At 40.5% G+C, this 22118-nt stretch overlaps 1 protein-coding gene across 1 annotated transcript; it reads right to left on the bottom strand.

Moving 5' to 3' along the window:
• Positions 1 to 5074: 5074 nt before the first annotated feature.
• Positions 5075 to 20769, bottom strand: Cisd1 (CDGSH iron sulfur domain 1). Its single transcript, XM_013017204.1, has 3 exons — positions 20544 to 20769; positions 12524 to 12729; positions 5075 to 5487 (listed from the first exon to the last, which is right to left on the bottom strand). The coding sequence occupies exons 1-3, from the start codon at positions 20752 to 20754 to the stop codon at positions 5398 to 5400; spliced, it is 507 nt and encodes a 168-aa protein (XP_012872658.1). The 5' UTR covers positions 20755 to 20769; the 3' UTR covers positions 5075 to 5397.
• Between the last annotated feature and the right edge of the window lie 1349 nt (positions 20770 to 22118).

The raw sequence follows: 22118 nt of genomic DNA, 5'->3' as shown, positions 1-22118 counted from the left end.
GTATTTATGCTCCTCCTGCCACATAACTCTATCCTATAATCAATACTGTAATAGCCTATTGCTTGTCTAACTCCCCTCCCCACTTTGAGCTGGGGGGGGCGTGTGTTAATAAACTGGAAAATTCAACGGGGACAGGAATAATTTTAGCCTGGCAAACAGTAGGCAATCATTTGTGGCAATCACTCTAGAAAGACCCTCTAATTTTAGACATTTTTTTCTCTTATGCATAAACATCATCTTAAAATTGTCTCAGAAATGTTAAAATAGATGACCAATGGCAGTTGTTTCTCTGGAAGATGTATGACACCAGGAACTTTAGTCTTTCACCTAGCAGCTTGTCTTTTCCTTCTAATGAACATAGTATTTGTCTTTCATCAAACCCCGAGCCAACCCCTTCCCCGAGACTGCCTAGGAAAATAGGAAGAGGGGAAAGCATGGGATCTTTAGCCATCATCAGGCAAGAGTCCCATGGCCTCCAAGAGTGCGTAAGCCCATTAAAACATAGGGATTTTTCTGAGTGGTGTGGGGAAAGGGATGTTGGTTTATAAGGTTCGGGGCATAACCAGCTTCCCAAGCACAGCCCCAGTCCCAGCTCCAGAGGCAGACATCTGAATCGTGGCCGCCACCTCTGTGCCCATGTTTCTTGAAATAGAGCTTGTTTGGGAGCTATGGCTGGGGACAAGTGAGGTCAAGGGGATGGAGGTTGCCAAGCTCCTGAGGCTGGCACCTGGCAGGGTCTGGCTGTGTCAGCACCACTGCTGACAGTGGCCAGCTCAGTGGGCAAGGTGCACCTGGCCAAGAAGGGGACAGAGACAGGCTTGGAGTAGAACATTCTCAGGGGTGAGAGGCAGTGACAAGCAGGCTGTGCTTGTCAGAGTGGACCTGTGATGATTTCCATAGTGTCACACATGGATCTGCAAAATCCTACAGATCATAATTTGGCCTAATAATGCACCAAATGCAAACTAGCTTAAAACAAGCTGACCAGGAGATTAAAAAAAATTATTGTACTCTGTCTTCACAGGAGATCAAACCCAGGGCCTCACACATGCCAGGCAAGAAAGTTACCACTGCCTAACTCCTAAACTCTGACTGGTACTTTGTTGTTGTTGGTTGGTTGGTTTTTAGATCACCAGTTTAGACACAGGTGGATTAAGCAGTCAGTCTTGTTAGGATAAAAAAAGTTATCCAGAACCATTTCAAAAATTCAGCCTATTAGATGAAGAGAACCAAATTAGAAAAACAATTACCAGGGTTTGGGGTAGAGCAGGACAGAAATCCTGACTTTGGGCAATTATATATATATATATTTTTGTCTTTTTCTTTTTTGGTACTGGGGATCGAACCCAGGACGTTGCGCTTGCTAGGCAAGCGCTTTGCCACTGAGCTACATTCCAGCCCTGGGCAATTATATTTTAATTCTTTAGATGTTTCATTTAAATTTAAAAATTCAAGCACTTATTGAACACTTGTTGTATACAGCAACTGTTCCAGGTATTGAGAAGACTGCAATGACCTAAAAAAATATTTTTGAGGTTGTTCTTTCTTAGGATTTAGAGAGACCCCGAACATCACCAATGATTTCTCAAGCCAGATGCCAAAAGTACTAAAAATAATAAAAATATAGAGTGGCCAAATTTGGGGGTGACAAAGGCACTTCAGGATTAGGATGTAAGCACATATACTAGATGGTAATATTCACTTACAAAAGCAAATTAGGATTTTTTTTATTTCCAGAGTCTACACTGGGTGGCGCTCTGGGTCAGGACTGAAGCAGAAAGGAACAATGGAGAGTCGATGAATGCTATTTTAAAATGCTTCTGTGCTGCAAGCAGTTTCACTGTGAACGAGTACTGTGAAAGGGAAGAGGTTGCTTTAAGTCTTGATCAAAATGCAAAGTGAAGAGATAGGGAAAAATTCATGTGAAATCTATTATGTTAGAAAGATGGAGAATGAGGGGTATAAAAAATTAAATCAGATTCAAGGGAGATCTCAAATAGTGTAATTCCTTAGAAAGGAAAAATCACAAGTTCAGCAAAATAAAACACCAGGAAGCCGGTAGTCATAAGGAGTGGGGTGGGTCAAGGGGAAAAGGACAGGCGAATGAAGAGGAGAGAATGCAATGATGAATCCAATGTATATCCTACAAAATTAAAGAGAAGCTTTGGGTGGAGAGGGATGGGTGAGAATGTTGAAAGGGGTCACTTGATCAAGATATAATGTATTTGCAAACTGCTTTGTTAAATAGCAACTCCTTTGAACAACTACTTAAGATAATACAAAGGAGAAACCCTTAAAAATTTAAATCACAGAATGAAGGTGAACACACAGCCTTACTATCTAGAATAGAGAAAAGGAACCTGTGTTGAGAAACATTAGAATAAAGAAGGATGTGAAATAATCTGCATGCCTATTATCTCCATGTTGGAGGCTGAGACAGGAGTATCGTGTCTTAGACCAACTTGGGCTACAGGCATTCCTTGTCCCCAAAACAAACGAATAATAAGAGTTACTATGCAGAGACAGATTACATGAATTGAACATTACCTTTCATAAATATTGAAATAAATGAAATTGATTTAGTTAATTTTAAGTGATGTCTCTAATCAAGCCTGACTTGATGGGTTCTCCTTATCTTTTGGCCCAAGCTGGCCTCCTATCTTGGTCCTCTTGCTTTCCACGTTCTGGGGTTACAAGAGTGAGCCACTCTGCCCAGACCAAAATTGTTTAAATTTTGTTGTACTGGGGTTTGAACAACACATGTTAGAGGTTGACACAATACTGCTGAAATGTCTCTAAGTTTTTCACTGGTTCTTTTTAGGATAGAGTGGCAGGCATATGCTTGATTTCTTACCTGCCTACTTTCAGGAAAAAGGTGTGTGCAAATGCAGTCTCCCCTGGTAGAAACGAGAATTTTCTGTCTGGGCTGGCCTGCAACTGCAGTCCTCCCAACTGCAGCCTCTCGTGTACCTTATGATGTCAAGAGCCCCACTGTGTCCAGCCATGTGTTGAGGAGGGATCTCACAAAAATTTCTGCATGGATTGGGCTCAAACCGATTCTCCCATTCTCAGCCTCCAAATAGGATAAGTGTATGCCACAGTAGGCCTAGCTCCAGACTTCTCAAGCTCTCTAAAACATAGGGACTCTTCTGAGGAAAGATAGATGCTCCACCCATCTTTTACAGATCTTCTTGAGTAATACATTATTTTGTTTTAGCTTGAGAAGGGATTTGGACTGGTATTGCCCTTACTTTGTTGCCATGATGGTAAAGAGGAAGAAAGTAAAACATTCTACACACACACACACACACACACACACACACACACACACAATCAAGAACTTTACAGGAAACTTCAATATGTTGTGCCAATACCGATATGAAAATTTTTCACATAACCATAATCAATAAAACGGTGTTAATAACAAGGAAATCTCATGACCCAGAACCTTCATGCATCCAATTGTTTTGGATATTAAAATGTTCAAGGTCAACATTTCACGGTAAGGTCGCCATTTCCACTTTTACCATACACATACACACCCCTATACAATCCTGTACCTTTATAACACAGTTCTGAGAACTGTCCTAAGTCCATTTTCTTGCAATAAGAAAAGCATAATAGAATTTCAAATTTAAAATCCAGCTTAGAGCAAGTGAAAAGGCTATCTTTATCAGAAACTTTGAGTATTAAATTTTACCTTAAAAAGCATGACATCATCTGCTGACCTGTTACTTACTTTAAAAAGTGGGGATATGTATGGGGGGGAAAATTACCCTAATACCCTGATAAAATCAAGGTTTGCATGATTTTTAGATTTTGTACTAAAAATATGCTCGATAGACACAAGATAGTTAAATTTAGTACAGTAAGGAACAGTGGCACATACTTGCAATTACTCGAGACTGAGGCAGGATGATTGAGTTTCAGACAAGTTCTGAGCTCCATAGGAAGACCCTGTCTAAAACAAACAAAAAAATCTAGTGCACAGAATATTAGTACTAACTTTTGTGTACTAAAATGCATAAAACTGAACATTTAATAGCAGTATATTGCAGATAGTAGAGCACCTGCTAACAAGCATGAGTTCAAACAGTCTCATTACAAAAAAAGATGCACACATCCACATCCACACATCACTGACTGGGGGAGACAGCTCAGTGATGATCTAGCATGTTCAAGGCCCTGGCCTCCATCCAGCACCAAAAAAACCCCCCAACAAAAACACAACACAACACAAAGAAACTATCAGTGATCATGGTTTAGGCACACTGGGGTCTGATGTCACTGATTCTTATGACTTTGAAGGAACTGGACTTAAGTACTTGAAATTTGTTTTCATTACTACTGAGAGTTAACTATTCCTGTCTTAATAACCTTTAGTGCTTCTAATTATTTTCAGTTTTCATTTTTTTAGAATCAGGCATGAATATTTCTGGTTTGAGTCTTTGAAGAGTATTACATAAACACTCGTGTTCTGATCTTTGCTTTTAAGAAAAAAGTTGTGTAATTCTTCTCTCCAAAATAGTTTCTTTGCTAGTATAAGCCACAGCTGATTATGTAGGGCAGAGAAATAAAAATTTCCCATGCCTTTGATCTAACCTTGTGACTGCTATTTCTATCATGAACCCAGAGACTTGAAGCTATGTGCTCCAATTCAGAGCGTCAGTTCAAGTGCTTGCCATTCTTCGAGTGAGTATTCTGGAATGTTACATTTTAGGACATTCTTCATGACTATTTTGAATTTGTTATCACTATGAAGTTCATTTCCACCAGTGGTTTCTTTCAGGGATCAATTTAATTATCCATGAAGATGAACTCAAAGGAAGTTGCTGCCCCTTTATTAATGACCTGGACAACTTAAAATGCTCACAGTTCATTTTGTTTGAAAATACAAAAATCTATTTCCTTAGTGTGTCGCTAAGAAGAAAATCAAAGTCACAACTGGGTTTCCTTAGACTATATGTATATATTAAACTAATAAAGCTGATCACACCCCCTTTTATTTTCTAGATAACTCAGTAATATGAAAAGGCAGTAATGTTCAGTTGATACTTACGAGTCCACATACACATGATTTTGAGAATAATTTAATTCATTAACTTCAAGATATAACTATACACTAAAGACCATTATTTCAAATTTAAACGGATCCTTACAAGACCAAAATAACCCACAGGCCATGAGGTTGGTTTATCCTTTTTCCTTTTTGTTTAAACAAATGTGCACCACAATTCTTCAACAATAAGGCAAATGCCATGAATGTGAAAGCTGAGGTTGGCAAAATTCCACATCTATAACGAGGGGAGGTGAATGAGAGAGAAGTGGTAATCAGTAATCATTCTAAACAATCAGTTAACATCATGACAGGTTGGTCTGCAGCTTCAAAACTGTCCATTAAGTTTCTTTCTTCTTAATGATAAGAGGTCCCACGTTGTCTCCAGTCTCTTCGTTGTGTTTTGTGTGGGCTCCATCACAGAATGGGAACTAGGAAGAGAAGGAGAGGATGTGAAATATAGAAACCCCAAATTAGTACTATGCTTGGCAGGGTGGAGTGTGACGCTTAGTTCGGATATATTCTAAATTACAATTCTCTTGGCAATCTTATGGAAGCTTTCTTAAAGAGCATGTGTAGTGTGTGTGTGTGTGTGTGTGTGTGTGTGTGTGTGTGTGTGTGTGTGTGTGTGTGTGTGTGTGTGTGTGTGTGTGTGTGGAATCGACTCTAGATGGCATATAGATCATTACTTGAATCTTATACTATATTTCATCATGGATGCAGTAACTTTTCTATGCATATTTGCTAAGTGAATTATATTCATGGCATACTTATAAAAAACAAAAATATCCTTTATGGTGCTGGGGATTGAATTTAGGGCCTCATGTTTATGAAGCAAAACCATATTCCTAGCAGTATTTTAAGATTTTAAATTCAGTCATTTAAAATCAATTTGTGTATGGTCTGTATGTTCATTGTCTTAGCAGCCATCTTTTCCCCAAATTGTTCCACTTTTCTTGTTTTACACATTCTTAATATCTCTGCTTCCGACAAGTATTCCAGCATTCCCCTTTTGAGGTCTTCTTTGGGCTTTTTTTTTTTTTTGCCAATGGTGGCACTCTATCACTAGATCTATGCCTTCACATCCAGCTTCTTTTTGTGTGTTAGAGATAAGAATCTCTGCCCAGCCAGCCAGGTACAGGTGGCTCACACCTGTAATCCTAGCTACTCAGGAGGCTGAGATCTGAAGATCATGGTTTAAAGCCAGCCTGAGCAGGAAAGTCCATGAGACTCTTACCTCCAACTAATCACCAGAAAACTGGATGTGGTGCTGTGGCTCAAGTGATAGAGTGCTTGCCTTGAACTGAAGAGGCTCAGGGACAGTGCCCAGGCCCTGAACTCAAGCCCTACTACCACCACCAAAAAAAAAAAAATCTGCTCAGACTGGCTTCAAAGTTTGATTCTCAGATCTCAGCCTCCCAAGTGATCAGTGGTATTGCTTCAGTATCACTCTTGGCGAATTTCTCTTCAAGAGATGTGATAATGTAAATGTGCACTTTCCATTCCTTTTCATAATTTCACATTTTAGGTAAAACTAGTAAATACTAGTCCACAGGAAAGGAAAAGGACAAAACTCAATTTCTAATTGCTCCCTGAAGTGCTCCAAAGAAGCTGAATCCTGCAAGACATTGTGGGTTGTTTCATTCTGTTTAGAAGTCAACATCTTGTAGCCCTTTTGAGTCATAGCACATATTTTTACTTTTAAGCAGCCAAGGTTTTATAAAAACCGTATTTTAACCCAAAATTGTTCAGGCTGACTAGACTCTGGACACTTACTTATGTCCATTACTGCAGTATTTTGTAGAGTATACTTTGCAATAAGATCTTGTTGCTCCACTAGTATGTAGAGGTGGTTGCATTTCAAATTGTCCCTTTATTTGTATGTTTATCAAAATAAATTTTTCTTACTGAAAGTGTTTAAAGGTTCTTTGTTATTATTGATTAATCTACTGTACTGGGACAATTGTGTTCAAATGTCTCAGTATTTGAGAGGACGAGGTTTCCCTTGTCATTTTTTATTTCCTATGGTAATAATCAGGTACATTTTCATATTTGAACACTTTTGCTTTTAATATATCACTTGTTTAGGCATATCTTTTCTATTGTTAAGTAACAAGGGAATCCAGTGTTATAGACGATTCCTTGGGATTTTATAATTAGGAATGAAGATCCAATTAGCGGTAAATATTTGTTTCTATTTTTATGCTTTTTTCCACATACTTATTTCTACTTAACATAAACCATGAGGACCAGTCTTTTTTAATTACTCTTGCGCTTTGGAATGTTCCCACAACATGGAATCTGAGCTTCCCTCCTAAGACAAAGTACGCTGCAGGTCAAGGGAATTTGTTTGCAGGAGTAAAGTGACAGTCTTTCATTTAGCGGAGTAGGCACTTCTTTACTCAGTGAAGGGAGCAATTTTTGGATTATTGAAACTTGACTGCAATGGTGGATAACCTTAAATTATGCTATGTAAAAGCTTCTATCAGGAGATTAAAATACTGCTTGGCTGATATCAAATAGATTAGACCCTGTTGGAAAAAATAAGCAAAAACAAAAACAAAAAAAGAAACTACTGTCTCAAATAGTACTTTACCCCGAAGTTACTTTCATCATTTCCTCTCTATGGGTTCCTTTCATTCTTACTAAAATATGGACAGCCCTTTTGTGAAGCAGTATGAAACAGGCCAGTTTCTCAAACAGCAGAACACATAGTAAACCTAGGAGAGGAGAAATGTGTTACTGCTGGATACTTGTGGCTCACACCTGTCATCTTTTCTACTCAAGAGGCTGAGATCTGAGGATTGAGTATTTAAAGATAACCAGGGCAGACAAGCCATCAACATTTTTATCCCCAATTAACCATCAAAAAGCCAGAAAGGGAAGTATGACTCAAGTGGTAGAACATCAGCCTTGATCCAGAAAGCTAAATGAGAGTGCCTGGTCTTGAACTTAAGTCTCAGTACTTACTGGCACTCAAAAAAAAAAGAAAAAAAGATAGTTACTTCTCTACATTCCTGATGGATCTGACCCATTAGGTATCAGTGAATAAGCTTCCTATCACATGTAACATAGTCAGATCGGAAAAAGGTAGTTTTATTGCAAGTATGTTAATAATGTATGAATGAGGGAATAATTGTTAATTCATTCTAGCCATTTAATAAAATGTATTAATTATTCATCTTCTGAACTTAGTCATGACAACCTTAAGAATCTTGGGAGTATGGGGGCTTCCAAAAGTTCTCAAGAATACAGATGTACATGTCGTTAGGTCGAAAACGAACTTTACAACTTCCGTGCCGGGGGGGGGGGGGGGGGGGGGGGGGGGGGGGGGGGGGGAAGGAGGATGGGAAGGGGAAACAAAGGAGGAGGCTACAATGCTTGATAAGAAATGTACTCATTATCTTGCCCATGTAATTTTAACCCCTCTGTACAGTATTTTCACAATAAAAAAAGAACATTCATCAATTTGAATAGTACAGTGAATCCTAATAACAAGTGTTCAAGATTCAGTGAAAATTCATAATTCCTAGAAAACTGACAAAACTGCTAGACGCAATGAAGATTAATAAAGGCCATTAAGATCCTCCTGCCCTGCCCTTCCCAACAGATACTGAGAAAACTGGATATTGAGAAAACAGGGCTGACATTCCTCTTGAAGTGTTCCTACAGGAAATGACAGTCCCTAGTCTAACTGTCAGCAAACTAAACTGTAAAATGGAAAGAACAATCTTGGGATGTTTTGCTGAGTTATAACATTTAATAAGCATTCAAACCACCAGTTCATATTCACTTGTGACTCTAATCTGAGATATTTGTGGCCTTGGTGTAAGGAAGTAGACCCTTTCACCCTCTGGGAAAACAATCAAAGAGAACACTTGATCTCAAAGCTACCATTAAGAGCTTACTTACGCAGTTACATTATTTTCTTTATATTCACTATTTATATTTACTGAAATTCACTGACATACTCAGGCTTACAGCCTCTTTTGTTGACAGTCATACTATTACCCCACTTGGACATAGCTTCCATTTTTAATTACTCTGTTGAAATGACACCAAAAGGTCAACTCTCTACTTGCTTCACCCAACATCTTACAATCTATTTACCTGGTTGCCTTACCCAAGCTGACGTTTAGTACCAGTCATTGAAAAGTTTCTTGCTTTCAGTGGGAAAGGCATGTATGCTATCTTTAGTTTTATCCTAACTCTGGCCCATTCTATCTTCTAAAGTGACTCTTGTTGCTCTCTCCAAAATGCAGAAAATTGCCCAAGATTTCACCCTTAGCTCTTGATTTTTATCAAGAATCAGTTGCATTCCTATACTTGACTCATCAGTTTTGTTGATCGCTATCTCCAACCCTGATGTCTCTACTTCACTCCCACATATCAGATCACCTGATAAATATTTCCATTCAAATGTTACCTCATATTCATTCCTTAATGTGTCCTGCAAAACTGTCTTTTCACTGAATTCTTTGTTTCTGTTAATGTTATCACCTTCTTCTAATCCACAGGATTAGATTAGATTCTTTAGTGAGCTCCCAGTCTTCATAGAAAATCACTGCATTTGGCTGATTCTTCCCTCTTCATTTTTTCCCCCCTTTCCATAGCTAGCACTCTGGTGTAAGCATTATCACCTTAGGTCTGAAATTGCTTCAAGGACCTCTCCTCCAGCATGTCCACAGGCCTATGGTCATACTAGAACTTAAGATTCTCCTCAATTCACCTACTACTCAGTAGGAAGCAGAAGCTGGTACCAGGCCAACCCTCAATTCACTTACTCCTCAGAGGTTGGTGCCAGGCCAAGCCAAGACCTAAGACTTCAGCCTTCCTAACTTTCCTCATATGAGTTCTTTCTTGAAAGATTTTGAGATAGAGTCCCTAATACTTGCAGCTTATTCATAATTCATTAAGTCTTTTCAGGGGTACTTTGACTCTCAAATACTTTTTTTTTGTCAGTCATGGGGGCTGAACTCTGGGCCTGGACGCTGTCCCTCAGCATTTCAGCTCAAGGTTAGTGCCCTACCGCTTGACCCAAAGTGCCACTTCCGGCTTTTTTCTCTGCTTATGTGGTGCTGAGGAATCGAACCCAGGGCCTCACGCATGTGAGGCAAGCACTACCAGGCATCAAATACTTTCATTAAACTTTCCCAGAAAATGCTGGGTGTAAATGCTTCTGTTTATTTTTATTTAGTATTTTTAATCAGCTTACATTACATTCCACTGTTACATTTCCATGCATTTACAAATATTCCTAATACATCTCATGTTACCTATTAAAGTACTTGCACATTTATAATACACATACCACCTATTTTACCATTTAACTTTTCTCACATAGTAAACAAATTATTTCAGATTACTGAAGACTAATTGCAACTCTGACAGAAATTTTACAATTTTTAGATGCAATACGCTGTATGTTTTAGAAAACCTCCAACAGGCAAACATCTCTAAAAAGGAGTCTAGCCTGTAAAGTATTATTGAGAGATTACTTTCTAATGACCCTTGAGTACGTGCAAGCAACCTTACATTCAAACGGTGCTCTTCTTGTGATATGTTTGTTAACTTTTCCTTTATATTCAATACATTCATTTGCCAAGCAAGTTCAGACACAAAATTAAAAGCTAAGCTCAATTTTACTTGGAGAAATGAGTTAGTGAAATACATTGTTATAGTACTGGGTATAGAGCTTCTTCTATATTTGTGATATGTGATTCAGAAAATGGTGTTGACTGTGGAAGCTGCTCCCAAATTAATATGCTCTCGGAATTTTTTTTTTCTTCAGAACCATGGCCTTGTGCATATGAGGCAAGTGTTTGTGTTCCATCATTCTTTTATTTTTTTCTTGAAAGCTAACAGAGGTAATATTTTGTGTGTACACTATATTTTTCACAATGTACCAGAAATACTGAAGCCAGTCAGTTCACAAATACTTTCAGGATGACCTTGAGAGAGAAATCTGAAGGTATCATAGGTGACCCTTCCACAAGGAAGTATGATAAAATATAACCATCATTAAAAAAAATTTTTTTTAAAGAATCTTATGCTGTTAGATATTTAACTACAGGAACTTCAGCTGAAAGAAGCATAGTATATGCTTATATGTATATATGTTTATCAATGAGAAACTTAACAGTAACTTTTTAACAGTTTCTTCTGAATTTCCAAAATCCAGACATTAAAACTTAAAAAGACTTTACTTCTTTTGCTTCTTCATGTCTTCACTCTATATACTCTCATTCTTCAGAAACTAAGATCCACTTGGAGGAGAAATCCTTATAGTAAGGAGATTTTCCTATCTTTGGCTCAGCACATGGTTATATGTACCTGAACTCAGTAAGGGTGAGATATAATTTTACTGCATGATGATTATACCTTTTAGTAAATCTATTTATTAAGAGTGTATGGAGCCAGGTAACGGTGGCTCACACCTGCAATCCTAGATACTCAGGAGGTTGAGATCTGAGGATCCTGTTTCAAAGCTACCCTGGATAAGAAAGCCCATGAGACTGTTATCTCCACTAAAACTACCAAAAAAGCTGGAAGCTCAACTAGTAGAGTGCTACCCTTGAGCAAAAGAAGCTCAGAGACCCTGAGTTCAAGCCCCAGAACCAGCAAACAACAACAACAAAAATATATAAGGGAAAAAAAACCAGGATCCATTAAAGTAAAAGAAAGCTGGCAACATTGGCTCAAGCCTGTAATCCTACCTAAGAGATAAGAGATTGGTTTGATGTTATTAAAGACAGTGGCATCAACCTGTCATCCCAGTAACGAAGAGAAGCAGAAATAGGATTATAGTTCAGAGTTACCCAGGCATAAAGTGAAGCCCTTATCTTGAAAAGAACCAACACTGGCTGGGAATGTGGCTTAGTGGTAATGTGCATGCCTAGCATGCATGAAGCCCTGGGTTTGATTCCTCAGTACCACATAAACAGGAAAAAAGCTGGAAGTGGCGTTGTGGCTCAAGTAGTAGAGTGCTAGCCTTAAGCTGAAAAAACTAACATGAAAAGGACTATCAGAGTGACAGGGTATCAGAGGGAGAATACTTGTTTAACAAGAACAAGGTCCTCAGCCCAAACCACAGTACCACTAAAAAGGGAGGGGGGAGGAAGGAAAGAGAGAAGGATAGAAGAAATGTCTCGTATTTTAATATCTAGTAATGACAGAATAGTTTAAAAAGAAATATTCAAGCTAGGTACTAATGGCTCATGCCTGCAATCCTATCTACTTAGGAGGATGAGATCTGGACTTGAAATCTAGATTATGATTTGAAGCCAGACAGCTGGGTAAGAAAAGTATGTGAAACTCCATCTCCAGTTAACCAGCAAAATGCTAAACTGAAGTCATGGGATGGTATAGCACCTGCCAGCAGGAGAAGAAACCAAAAGGCCCTGAGTTTAAACCCCAGTAAAAAATGATACATTAGAAATAGTATAGTGTGAAGATTGTTTTCCTCACCTTTTTGGATCTCCAACAACGGCAGTACACAGCTTTATCTCCCAAATCTTCCATGTCAAAAGCATGTACTATCTTGGGGTTGTCTTTCTGGATGTGAAGGTTTACCATGGCTTTACTGCGGTGATCTTTAACATAGAATCTTTTGTAAGCTAGGTAACCAAGGGCTGCTGTCCCGGCAGCAACTGTAACTGCTGCAATCCATTCCACTAGAGCAGGGAAAAAGAGAGGGACAGTTATGAAAACCAAAATTTGCACTCACAGTTTAACATGAATGTTCACGAAGTGTGGCTTTTGAGTGCTAAGCAGCCTAATACATCAAGACTTTTATGTTAACAACATGAACAGAACATACTGGTACAATGGCCTTTGAAGACTTTTCCCAGCCTATGCTAAGGTAGCTGTGAATTTTCTATTAAGTAATAACAACTCAATTAAAAGATGAAAAGATTACTTTCCTGTCTCTCAGAAGAAAAACAAGGCTTAATAATCTTTTTTGAAGTGTTCATATATTTTAAGTAACTAGGAGCCTGTAGGTATCTATTACTTAAAAGAAAAAAAACAAACACTAAGAAATAGTTAGATTACAAACATGATTTTAAAAGATTCCAAATCATTACATGAACCAAATGCCTCAGGAGAGTTCATTTGAACTATAGGTAGTTCTTTAGACTTCAAAATGACTTACCAAAATTCAACTGCAGCTAGGGTATAAAAGCGTAACTACAGAATATTTGAAAACAAAACAAAACCAAAAAGAACTACGAAACAAAACCACTCTTAAGACTAAGCATTACAAGGAGATACTTTGCAGGATTCTGTACTTCAGAGTCATCTGAAAGTCAGTTTTTAAACAATTTCCAAAGTGCTCATTAAAACAAAATTAGAATATACTAATTTCAAAATTACAACTATATTCTCATGTGATAAATCCTGAATTTCTACTATCCATACAAATGTTTGTAGAGAATTTAGATAGTCACCTACTATGAGCTTAAACTGAACTTCTTTGAGTTCAACAATGTTACCCTACTAATAATAATATAAAAATTTTTTTTTGACTAACAGGCCATTTATTTATTCCTTTTTTGTCCAAAGACTCCTTAGAAACCCAGGTGCTTAACAACTACCCCAGGTCCAGGCAATGATGGAGAGATGCCAGTGGTGCATATCCTGGTTAGCCTCAGAGGAGAGTTGTCTATTCCCAGCATGGAGGGGACCGCATGGAGAAGTTGAACGGGGGTCAGGATAAGCACGCTGGACTGCTTCCCAGCACTTCCTGAGTCAGATCTTCGCAGTGTTTGAAATAAGTTCCCAGACTATCAAATAAAGCCCTAGAGAGATAAGTACAAAAACACATTCCAAGGCCAAACAAAAACATGTCAGAGCAATTAACCCTATGGCTTATTTTTCTATGGAGTCAAATTCCTAATTTCGCTAATATGATCTACTGCCACACTGGACAGTGCCTTACATAAACCTGGAGCTCAACAAATCTCTACGAGAAAGCAACCACCATTCTCACACTTGATTCCTCCCTGCAACCCCTTGGTCTTCTGATTTAATGGTTTAACTTTTATCACATTATTCTAATTGGTACATCCATTAATTCTAATTTCAACTATAGTCATATTTTTCCTTACAAATTGAATTATTTACCTTTGTATATTTCCATCCCTCTTTGCTATAAACCTCTAAACTAAACATTAATGAATCTTGACCTTCCAGTACTGCATGAGAAAACAAGTTAAGGCATCTGACATCTTCAACTGTGGTCTCACCAAACAGGGATTTTCTATAGATTTCTTTTTCCTGAATTTTAATGCTACCATCCTATGACAATTCTAAGCAGGGCTGAACCTTGAGGTTGATATTGTTTGTTGCTGGTACTGGGGGTGTGTGTGTGACAAAGCTGGGGGGGGGGGAACTTGACTTCAGGGACTGGGTACTGTCCCTGAGCATTTTTTGCTCAAGGCTGGTAGTCTACCACTTGAGCCACAGCTTCACTTTCAGCTTTTTGGAAGTTTCACAGACTTTTCTGCCTGGGCTGGCTCAAACCATGATCTTTTGATCTCAGCATCTTGAATAGCTAGAATTACAGGTGTGAGCCATGGGCAGATAGTATTAATCTTTTTGATGCTTTTACTTACCGTAGGACTTTACTGAGAAAATATTCCCAACATAAAGAGCTATAGCAGGGGGTGGGAATATGGCTTAGTGGTAGAGTGCTTGACTAGCATGCATGAATGAAGCCCTGGGTTTGATTCCTTGGTACCACATAAACAAAGAACAAGTACAAACAAGAACAGTAATTTGTCAATGATTAAAAAATAGGAAAGAGCTACAGCAATGGACTTTTTAGCTAATGGAAAAAATCCCTAATCTGAATAGCTAATATACATATAAAATGAACTAGGCCAGGCATGATGGCCTGTAATCCTAGCACACAAGAAGTGAGACAGGAGGATTGAGAGTTCAAGGCTAGTCTGGCAACATTTTGAGACTATGTCTTAAAAAGTTGTCTGGCTTTTTTTTCTTCAAGCAAGAAAGCAAACAAAGACCCTAAATGGACTAAAATATTACACTACTGAATAGTACATGCTCAATAATATTTGCTAAATGTTGTCTTTAGCACAAATTTGAAAGGGAACAATATTCCCCCTACCCCCCCAAAATAAAATAACACGTGTTACTGGTCTTAGTCAAACCCCCAAACCAGGTATTCTTTAATATATTTAATAGTGTCTACATACTGTAAAAAGTCATCAGGCATAAGGAGCTACAACTGACTAGTACTTACTGTTTCATGATATAAAAAGACTCCTATAGGGCCTTCTCTCCATCCCTCTTCCCCCTCAACCCCCCTCTTTCTTTTGGCTGTACTTAGGTTTGAACTCAGGCCTTAGGGCTTACTCCTCCAGACCTTTTGCTCATGTTAATTTGAGAGAGGGTCTTAGTTTTTGCCTGAAATAGCTAGGACCTACATCATTACACTTCCTGCTGCAGTGGAATGATATTACCAACATAAAGCATACATGACATTAAAGACAAACTATTTTTTTTTTTTTTTGTCAGTTGTTCATCTTGAACTCTGGGTCTAGGTGCTATTCCTGAGCTCTTCAGCTCAAGGCAATTGCTCTACCACTTGAGCCACAGCACCACTTCCCGGTTTCTGGTGGTTAATTAGAGATAAGAGTCTCAAGGACAGATTCTTGCCTGGGCTGGCTTTGAACTGTTATCCTCAGATCTCAGCCTCCTGAGTAGCTAGAATTACAGGCGTGAGCCACCGGTGCCTGGCTTAAAGACAAACTTTTACCTCACTTGGATAGAGTTTTTGATGGTGAAAGAAAGGACAGAATAGTGGAAAAAAACTAACACCATAGTATCATTAAACAAAATGGCCCTGACTGTAAAAATTACTCAAGTGGCTACTCCATGGAGAATAAAAACATGCACTCTGTGCCCTCGCCCCCGCCCCCCTTCCCCAGAAGGCTCACTTATAACCCTGAGTATATGCATCCAACATGGGCAGAAACATATGCTTGCATTTGCTCCAAATGAGTCTTTTAGAATCATAGAGGCAGATGAAGTCTTAAGAATTTCCAGTTCTTTTTCCTTCCCAAATTCCAATTCTCTAATCTCATTAGGGACAAATGCTAAGAGTTCCCAGAAGAAAGAAAAATGTTGCTATTTTATCATTTCACCACTGTGGCTTGAATCAGCTCTTCTAGCCAAAAGCTGTAACTCCAGGGAAAAGAAGGAAAAGGAAACTATACAGACAAAAATGCTGACAGATTAAAAAAAATCAACAGTTAGGATGGGAAAAGGACTCCAAATCCAACAGAAGGAATTATACAACCTAAATAACTGTAGTCCTTGACAGGTGTAAGTCTAATAAGAAGATTCATAATCTCAGGCAAGAGGGTACTTTACTAAGAACCACTTTTTTTTTTTTTTAAAGGATTCTTTAGCTGGTAACTTTTAGATACTGGGTCAGGACTAGGCATCCCCTAAAATCATAAGCAATATTTCTGCTTCTTCTGGTTTATCCTTGCCTTCCTTTTATGTAGACATTTCTCACAGTACAGTTGTGTTATAGTTAGATCAAGCTACACCTTGCCCCACCTTGCTCAATAAAGCTGTTAGACAAACACCATTAAAGAAAGAGAAATATTAAGAGAAAGTTACATCCTAGGTACCTCCTCTCCTGTTTTACTCTTCCCCTTGGCCTACTTTGGTATAACCTTTGGTTTCTCTCTTAAAATTATTCAGAGATGGAGAAAACATGGACTTGGCCCAAGCTCTATCCCCTTATATTCCTGAGGCCTCAAATTTTCTTTACTGTGATGATTATTTTGCTTTCATGTAGAAATCTCACCCTTCTTCTTTTCCTTAGGTCTGTTTTCTGACCCAAACTGCCCTTACCTACCCACTGTCAACTGTCACGGAATCAGATTGTTCCTCTTCCACCAGGTGGGGGGAGGGGAGCCGTGTTGAAACCCATCACAGCCTGAGATTTTCTAAGACTGGTAGCTGTGCCTGGCAATGGCACACGGGTGACCATTCAACATGAAAAGAAATAGTGGCTGACTAATTCAATTTCCAATTCTGCACACTCCACCAATGCCTTGTTCTTATGCCAAACAACAGGTCATTGCCTTCTTACTATTGTATCAAAGAGTAGCTTCCATCCTGAAATTAAATGAACAAACCCAACTCAAAAAACAATAGTATGGATCATCTCTAGTATGCAAAAAGAATGTGAAATGGTTCATTAACTGCTATCCCCTTTCCAACAAGCATCAACTGCTAGCCAGCCTTGTTTCTATAGCTCCAAAACCCAGTCCCCTTATAATTTATACCTTGTTCACAACCTACAAGAGTGAACTTTTTCCAATATGATCCTCCCATTCCTTTTGAGAAAAAAAAGCTAATCCTTGAAATGAATCAACCAATTGACTGAATCAATATGGTAAAGTTAAATAAATTAGAAAATTATAATCAGCTTTAATACACAAGGACATAAAAGTCAGAAAGTAAGAATTGGGGCTGGGAGGATAGCTTAGTGATAGAGTGCTAGCATGCATGAAACCTGGGTTTGATTCTTCAGTAACATATAAACAGAAAAAGTCAGAAGTGGTGCTGCGGCTCAAGTGGTAGAGTGCTAGCCTTGAGCAAGAGAAGCTCAGAGATAGTGACCAGGTCTTTAGTTCAAGTCCCAGGACTGGCCAAAAAAAAAAAAAAAAAGTAAGAATTTACAATATTTAAAAAAATTACTTGAAGGAAAGGCAAGTTAAGGAAGTTGATTTTTTAAAATATTTGGTCTCATTGACTTTTTTTTTTAAGTGATGGTGAACTGAGATTAACTTTTCTGAGAATTTTGTTTTGTTTTGTTTTTGCCAGTCCTGGGGCTTGAACTCAGAGCCTGGGCACGTCCTTGAACTTCTTTTGCTCAAGGCTAGCACTCACTTGAGCCACAGTGTCACTGGAAGCTTTTTCTGTTCATGTGGTACTGAGGAATCAAACCCAGGGTTTCATGCATGCTAAGCCAAATTCCCAGCCCCAAGGAGTTAGTCTTAAAAATAATAAATACCAGTGGTAACAGTCTAAGGGAAGAAAATGACATCTGAAAGATCTGGATAGAAGATGGTCCCAGACAGTCTCTTCTTTGCATATAGAAGGAAAGGGTTAAGGATGACAGCGTAGTCAGTGAGTTCAGAAAGCCCATCTATTGGACACAAAGAAGAATCACAAGAGACTGGGGAAGAGGGCAGTGAAGGCCACTTAGTGCTAGAAACCATAATGAATTAATGGTCTCATCTATCAAATATGTGTTCAGCACCATGACACTGCCTTGCATCTTTGACAGAATTTCAATTCTAATTACTTATTCTCATTGCATCTCCTTAACTCCAGTTCTGGCCTGATCCCTGTTCTTTTTATGTATAAACCAGTCATTATTTTTTCCTGAATATAAAAAATTCTGCATGCATATATAGTTAATTTTTAACATATATAGTCCTTACAGTAAGGTCTTTATCATTATGAATCCATTGAATTAAGAAGAGACATGATCATATACTAAGCTCAACTATCTAAATTGACATCCAATTCATAGAATTTAAGATCTGTCTAAAAAAAATTGGGAATATGTAAAATCTTGTTTTTTGAGATGTGTGTGGAGTAAATGTTTTGTTCTTCTAACTAAATTCCAGTAAGAGCTAATCTTTCACAATAATACATTACAAGGTAAACTGACATCTTGTGTCCCTACTTTCTCTGCCACTGAACTGGAGGAGGAAGTTTTTGGTAGAAGACACTTATAAAGGCCTATGGGACTCTCCCTTCCAATGCCTTTATGCTTTTTAGTGAAATAAAAAGTAGTTACTCCATATAACTTCAAGTGTAATCACTTGTTTACCAAGTGATTTCTTATCCCCTGGACAATGGTAAACTAATAGTCACTATTAAACTTGCATTATGGTAATTCTTAAATCCTTGTTTTAACTGCAGGAAAGATTAGCTTACAGATACTTACAGGAATTAGGAAGGTTCACTTATTTCCTATATCATTAGCATACTACCTAAACAAGAGTTCAGCGTCCACTTACACAAAATGTCCTCATAGTTTAAGCAAAAACATTTTGGCCCATAATACAAACAGACAGTCTTGCCATAAACTAAAATGGCATGCTGTACAAGTCACACAGTATTTTATTTTACCCAGTAAAAGAATATTCCTAAGTACTTAAGTGGCATTTGCCACGTGCCTTACTCCCAACTTTTGGAAGGCTGAGGCAGAATGATTTCTAGTTCAAGGCTAGCCTGGCCTGCACAGCAAGACCCTATCTGAAACAAATAGCAACATTTGAAAAGAAAACCACAAAAATCCTTTCCTACTTTAAACACATGAAGATACCAGTAAAGGAGCCCCAGGATGAGGACAATTTGAAATAACGTTTGCAATTGGTCACAATTAAAAAAAAATCACCAATAACTTAGGAATGTTATTACTTCTCCAACTTGCCCAGAAAATTTTGGTAGGCCTCTCCAGTTGGTGGACTCTTATCTTGATATTACAAAATCAGGGCTTATTAGTGGAGACTTTTTATAGAACCTGGCACTGTGGATGATCACACCTGCCCTGAATCAATTCGAATAAACTTCTGCACAATCTCTTTACCTTTCTCAACTTCAGTTACGGTTAGCCAAGCCTTGCGGGGGGAACTGGCAGTTCATAACCGGTCAGAGAAATGACATATACCACAGGGCTGTGGACAATACACCAGTCACCATATCCTCCAAACATGTGATCGAGTTCAATTCCACGCTACCCAGAGTTCACACATCCTCGGAACTGAAGTGTACCTTCTGTAAGGTGTTATTTTCTGAAACGTTAGGCACTTGCATAACGGAAAGGAAACTGAAGGATCAACGAACTTGTTGGGGTTTGTTTTGTTTTAATCCCTTTTCTTGGATTACCACCAAAAGCCCAAAGAGGGGAGGGGTATAATAACAAGTGGGGGAAACCGAGTATCTCTTAGAAACAGCACAAAACCACCATAACCTCCCCTGCACAACTCTGATATGATTAGTCATCCGCTGGGAGGGAGGGGGGCACGTTTGTCCCCGGTCCTCCCCCACCTCTCCGGCCTTGAGACCTAAGCGCGCAGAGCCGTGTTGGGGAGATCAGGGACCAGAGCTCGGCGGCCATCAGTAGATTTAGGGTTTGGCTAGATGGGCGGGGAAGGCGGGGGACGTGGCCCAGAGCCAGACCGACGGCAGCACGGCCCTCGGACACCGGTGCCCGGTGACCTCATCACCCTTTCCCCGCGCCGCCGCCGCCCGCAGCCGGACCCGAGCGCTCGTCCTTCTGCACCTCAAGGTTACGCGACCCGCAGGCGCGGAGGCAGCGCCAACCACCGTCCGAGGCTGCGGGCGCTGCAACCGGTGCGCAGGCCGCTACTCCCCGGCCCCCGCCACCGCCTCCCGCACCCGCCGCGGGACCTCTCCTCCCCCTCACCTCGCAGGCCGGAATCGGAAATCAGACCCATGGCGCCGGGGCTTGCAAGGCGTTCGCGCAGGACGCCGCGCACTAGCGGGCTCGTGAGGACCGCGGGAGTCAAGGTACCAGCCGCGTCCGCGGGCGCCGACTCCGGGGGGCCACCGCGCAGGCGCCGTGGCGGGCTGCAAACACGTGTGTGAGGTGGGCCGGGTGGCTGCTTACAGAGCATGCGTGGAGCTGAGCACAACCCGCTCCTTCCCCGCCCCGCCCCCCCCGCCCCCCGCAAGGAAGTCTGTGATCTGGAGTTTTGACAGCCGCTGGATCTGGGAAGTGGAGTGAGAGCGGCCAGCGACGGAGTCTGCGCGACTCGGAGGAGGCGGAGCCCGGGAAGGAAGGAATCCAGGCCGGATTTTACGTTTCCTCCCAGGTGCGTGGCTTTCGGATGCTGGAGGACTGGTGGCCTGGGAGGATTTAGTCCATTTAGGGTGGGTGAATCTGAACTCAGTTTTTTTTTACCTAAGATTTTCATGCCCACTTCCGGTGTTAATTTTACCTGTCAGGCCCAGGATCCGTCTTCGTAGAAGATGCTGACAGTCACACAAGATGCGCAAAGCCCTATTCTAGGATCTGTGGGGGGTCCCTGGGTGCTTCCATCCCCCCCTCGTAAAAACGTTTATTCATTTACTTTATTATTATAGAAGTGACATACCGAGAGTTTGCGATCACAAGACCCAGGTAATGAGTGCATTCCTCTTTGTAGAAGGTCTTCGGTGCCCTCATTTTTCCATGCCTTTCTGACTTTGACCTAATTAGTCATTTACTCCGAGCCCTGGGACCTGCGCTATCCAGATGAGAGGGGTGGGGGGGGAGGAGAGAAAGAGAGGGAAGGAGGAGGGGGAGAGAGAAAGAGAGAGGGAAGGAGGAGGGGGAGAGAGGAAGAGAGAGGGAAGGAGGAGGGGGAGAGAGAAAGAGAGAGGGAAGGAGGAGGGGGGAGAGGAAGAGAGGGAAGGAGGAGGGGGAGGAGAGGAAGGGAGAGGGAAGGAGGAGGGGGGAGAGGAAGAGAGGGAAGGAGGAGGGGGGGAGAGGAAGGAGAGATCCAATTTGTCCATCTTCCCCAAATGTACGTTCTTTAAAAAAGAGGATTGAGAGGGAGGAGAAAGCAAACAGTCCTCTGAACAAAACATCGTACCCACACGTCTGAAATACCCCTGGGATGGTCCCTGTCTTTGAACAACCCGAAATGAATGTCAGTCGCCACTGTTTTTCTTTTAACTACGGGCGGGTTGGCAGCGCTGGAAGGGTCTTTGAAGGTGCGTCTTCCCATCGGCTTCTTTCCCCGGCATTATGGGTGTTGTTTTAACCTCGGCGGCTTTCCTGTCGGGTAGGACTCGGGGACTTGCCTGCAGATGAGCGTCGGCCGTCCGAGCCACCCCGGCCCGGCCTCCGCCGGTCAACGCCCCCACTACCTGGCCGCTCCGAGCACCAGGGAGCCCGAGGGCTTCAGGGTCGCCCTGGAGGAGCTCAGCGGGTTTCCAGACTGGGTGCAGGCGCGACCTCTTCAGGGACAGCGTGACCCCTCACGTGACCCCCGCT

This window comes from Dipodomys ordii, unplaced genomic scaffold (genome assembly GCF_000151885.1).
Source record: "Dipodomys ordii isolate 6190 unplaced genomic scaffold, Dord_2.0 Scaffold34, whole genome shotgun sequence".
In the NCBI taxonomy this organism is placed as follows: Eukaryota; Metazoa; Chordata; class Mammalia; order Rodentia; family Heteromyidae; genus Dipodomys; species Dipodomys ordii.
This window is presented reverse-complemented; position numbering and strand designations above follow the sequence as displayed.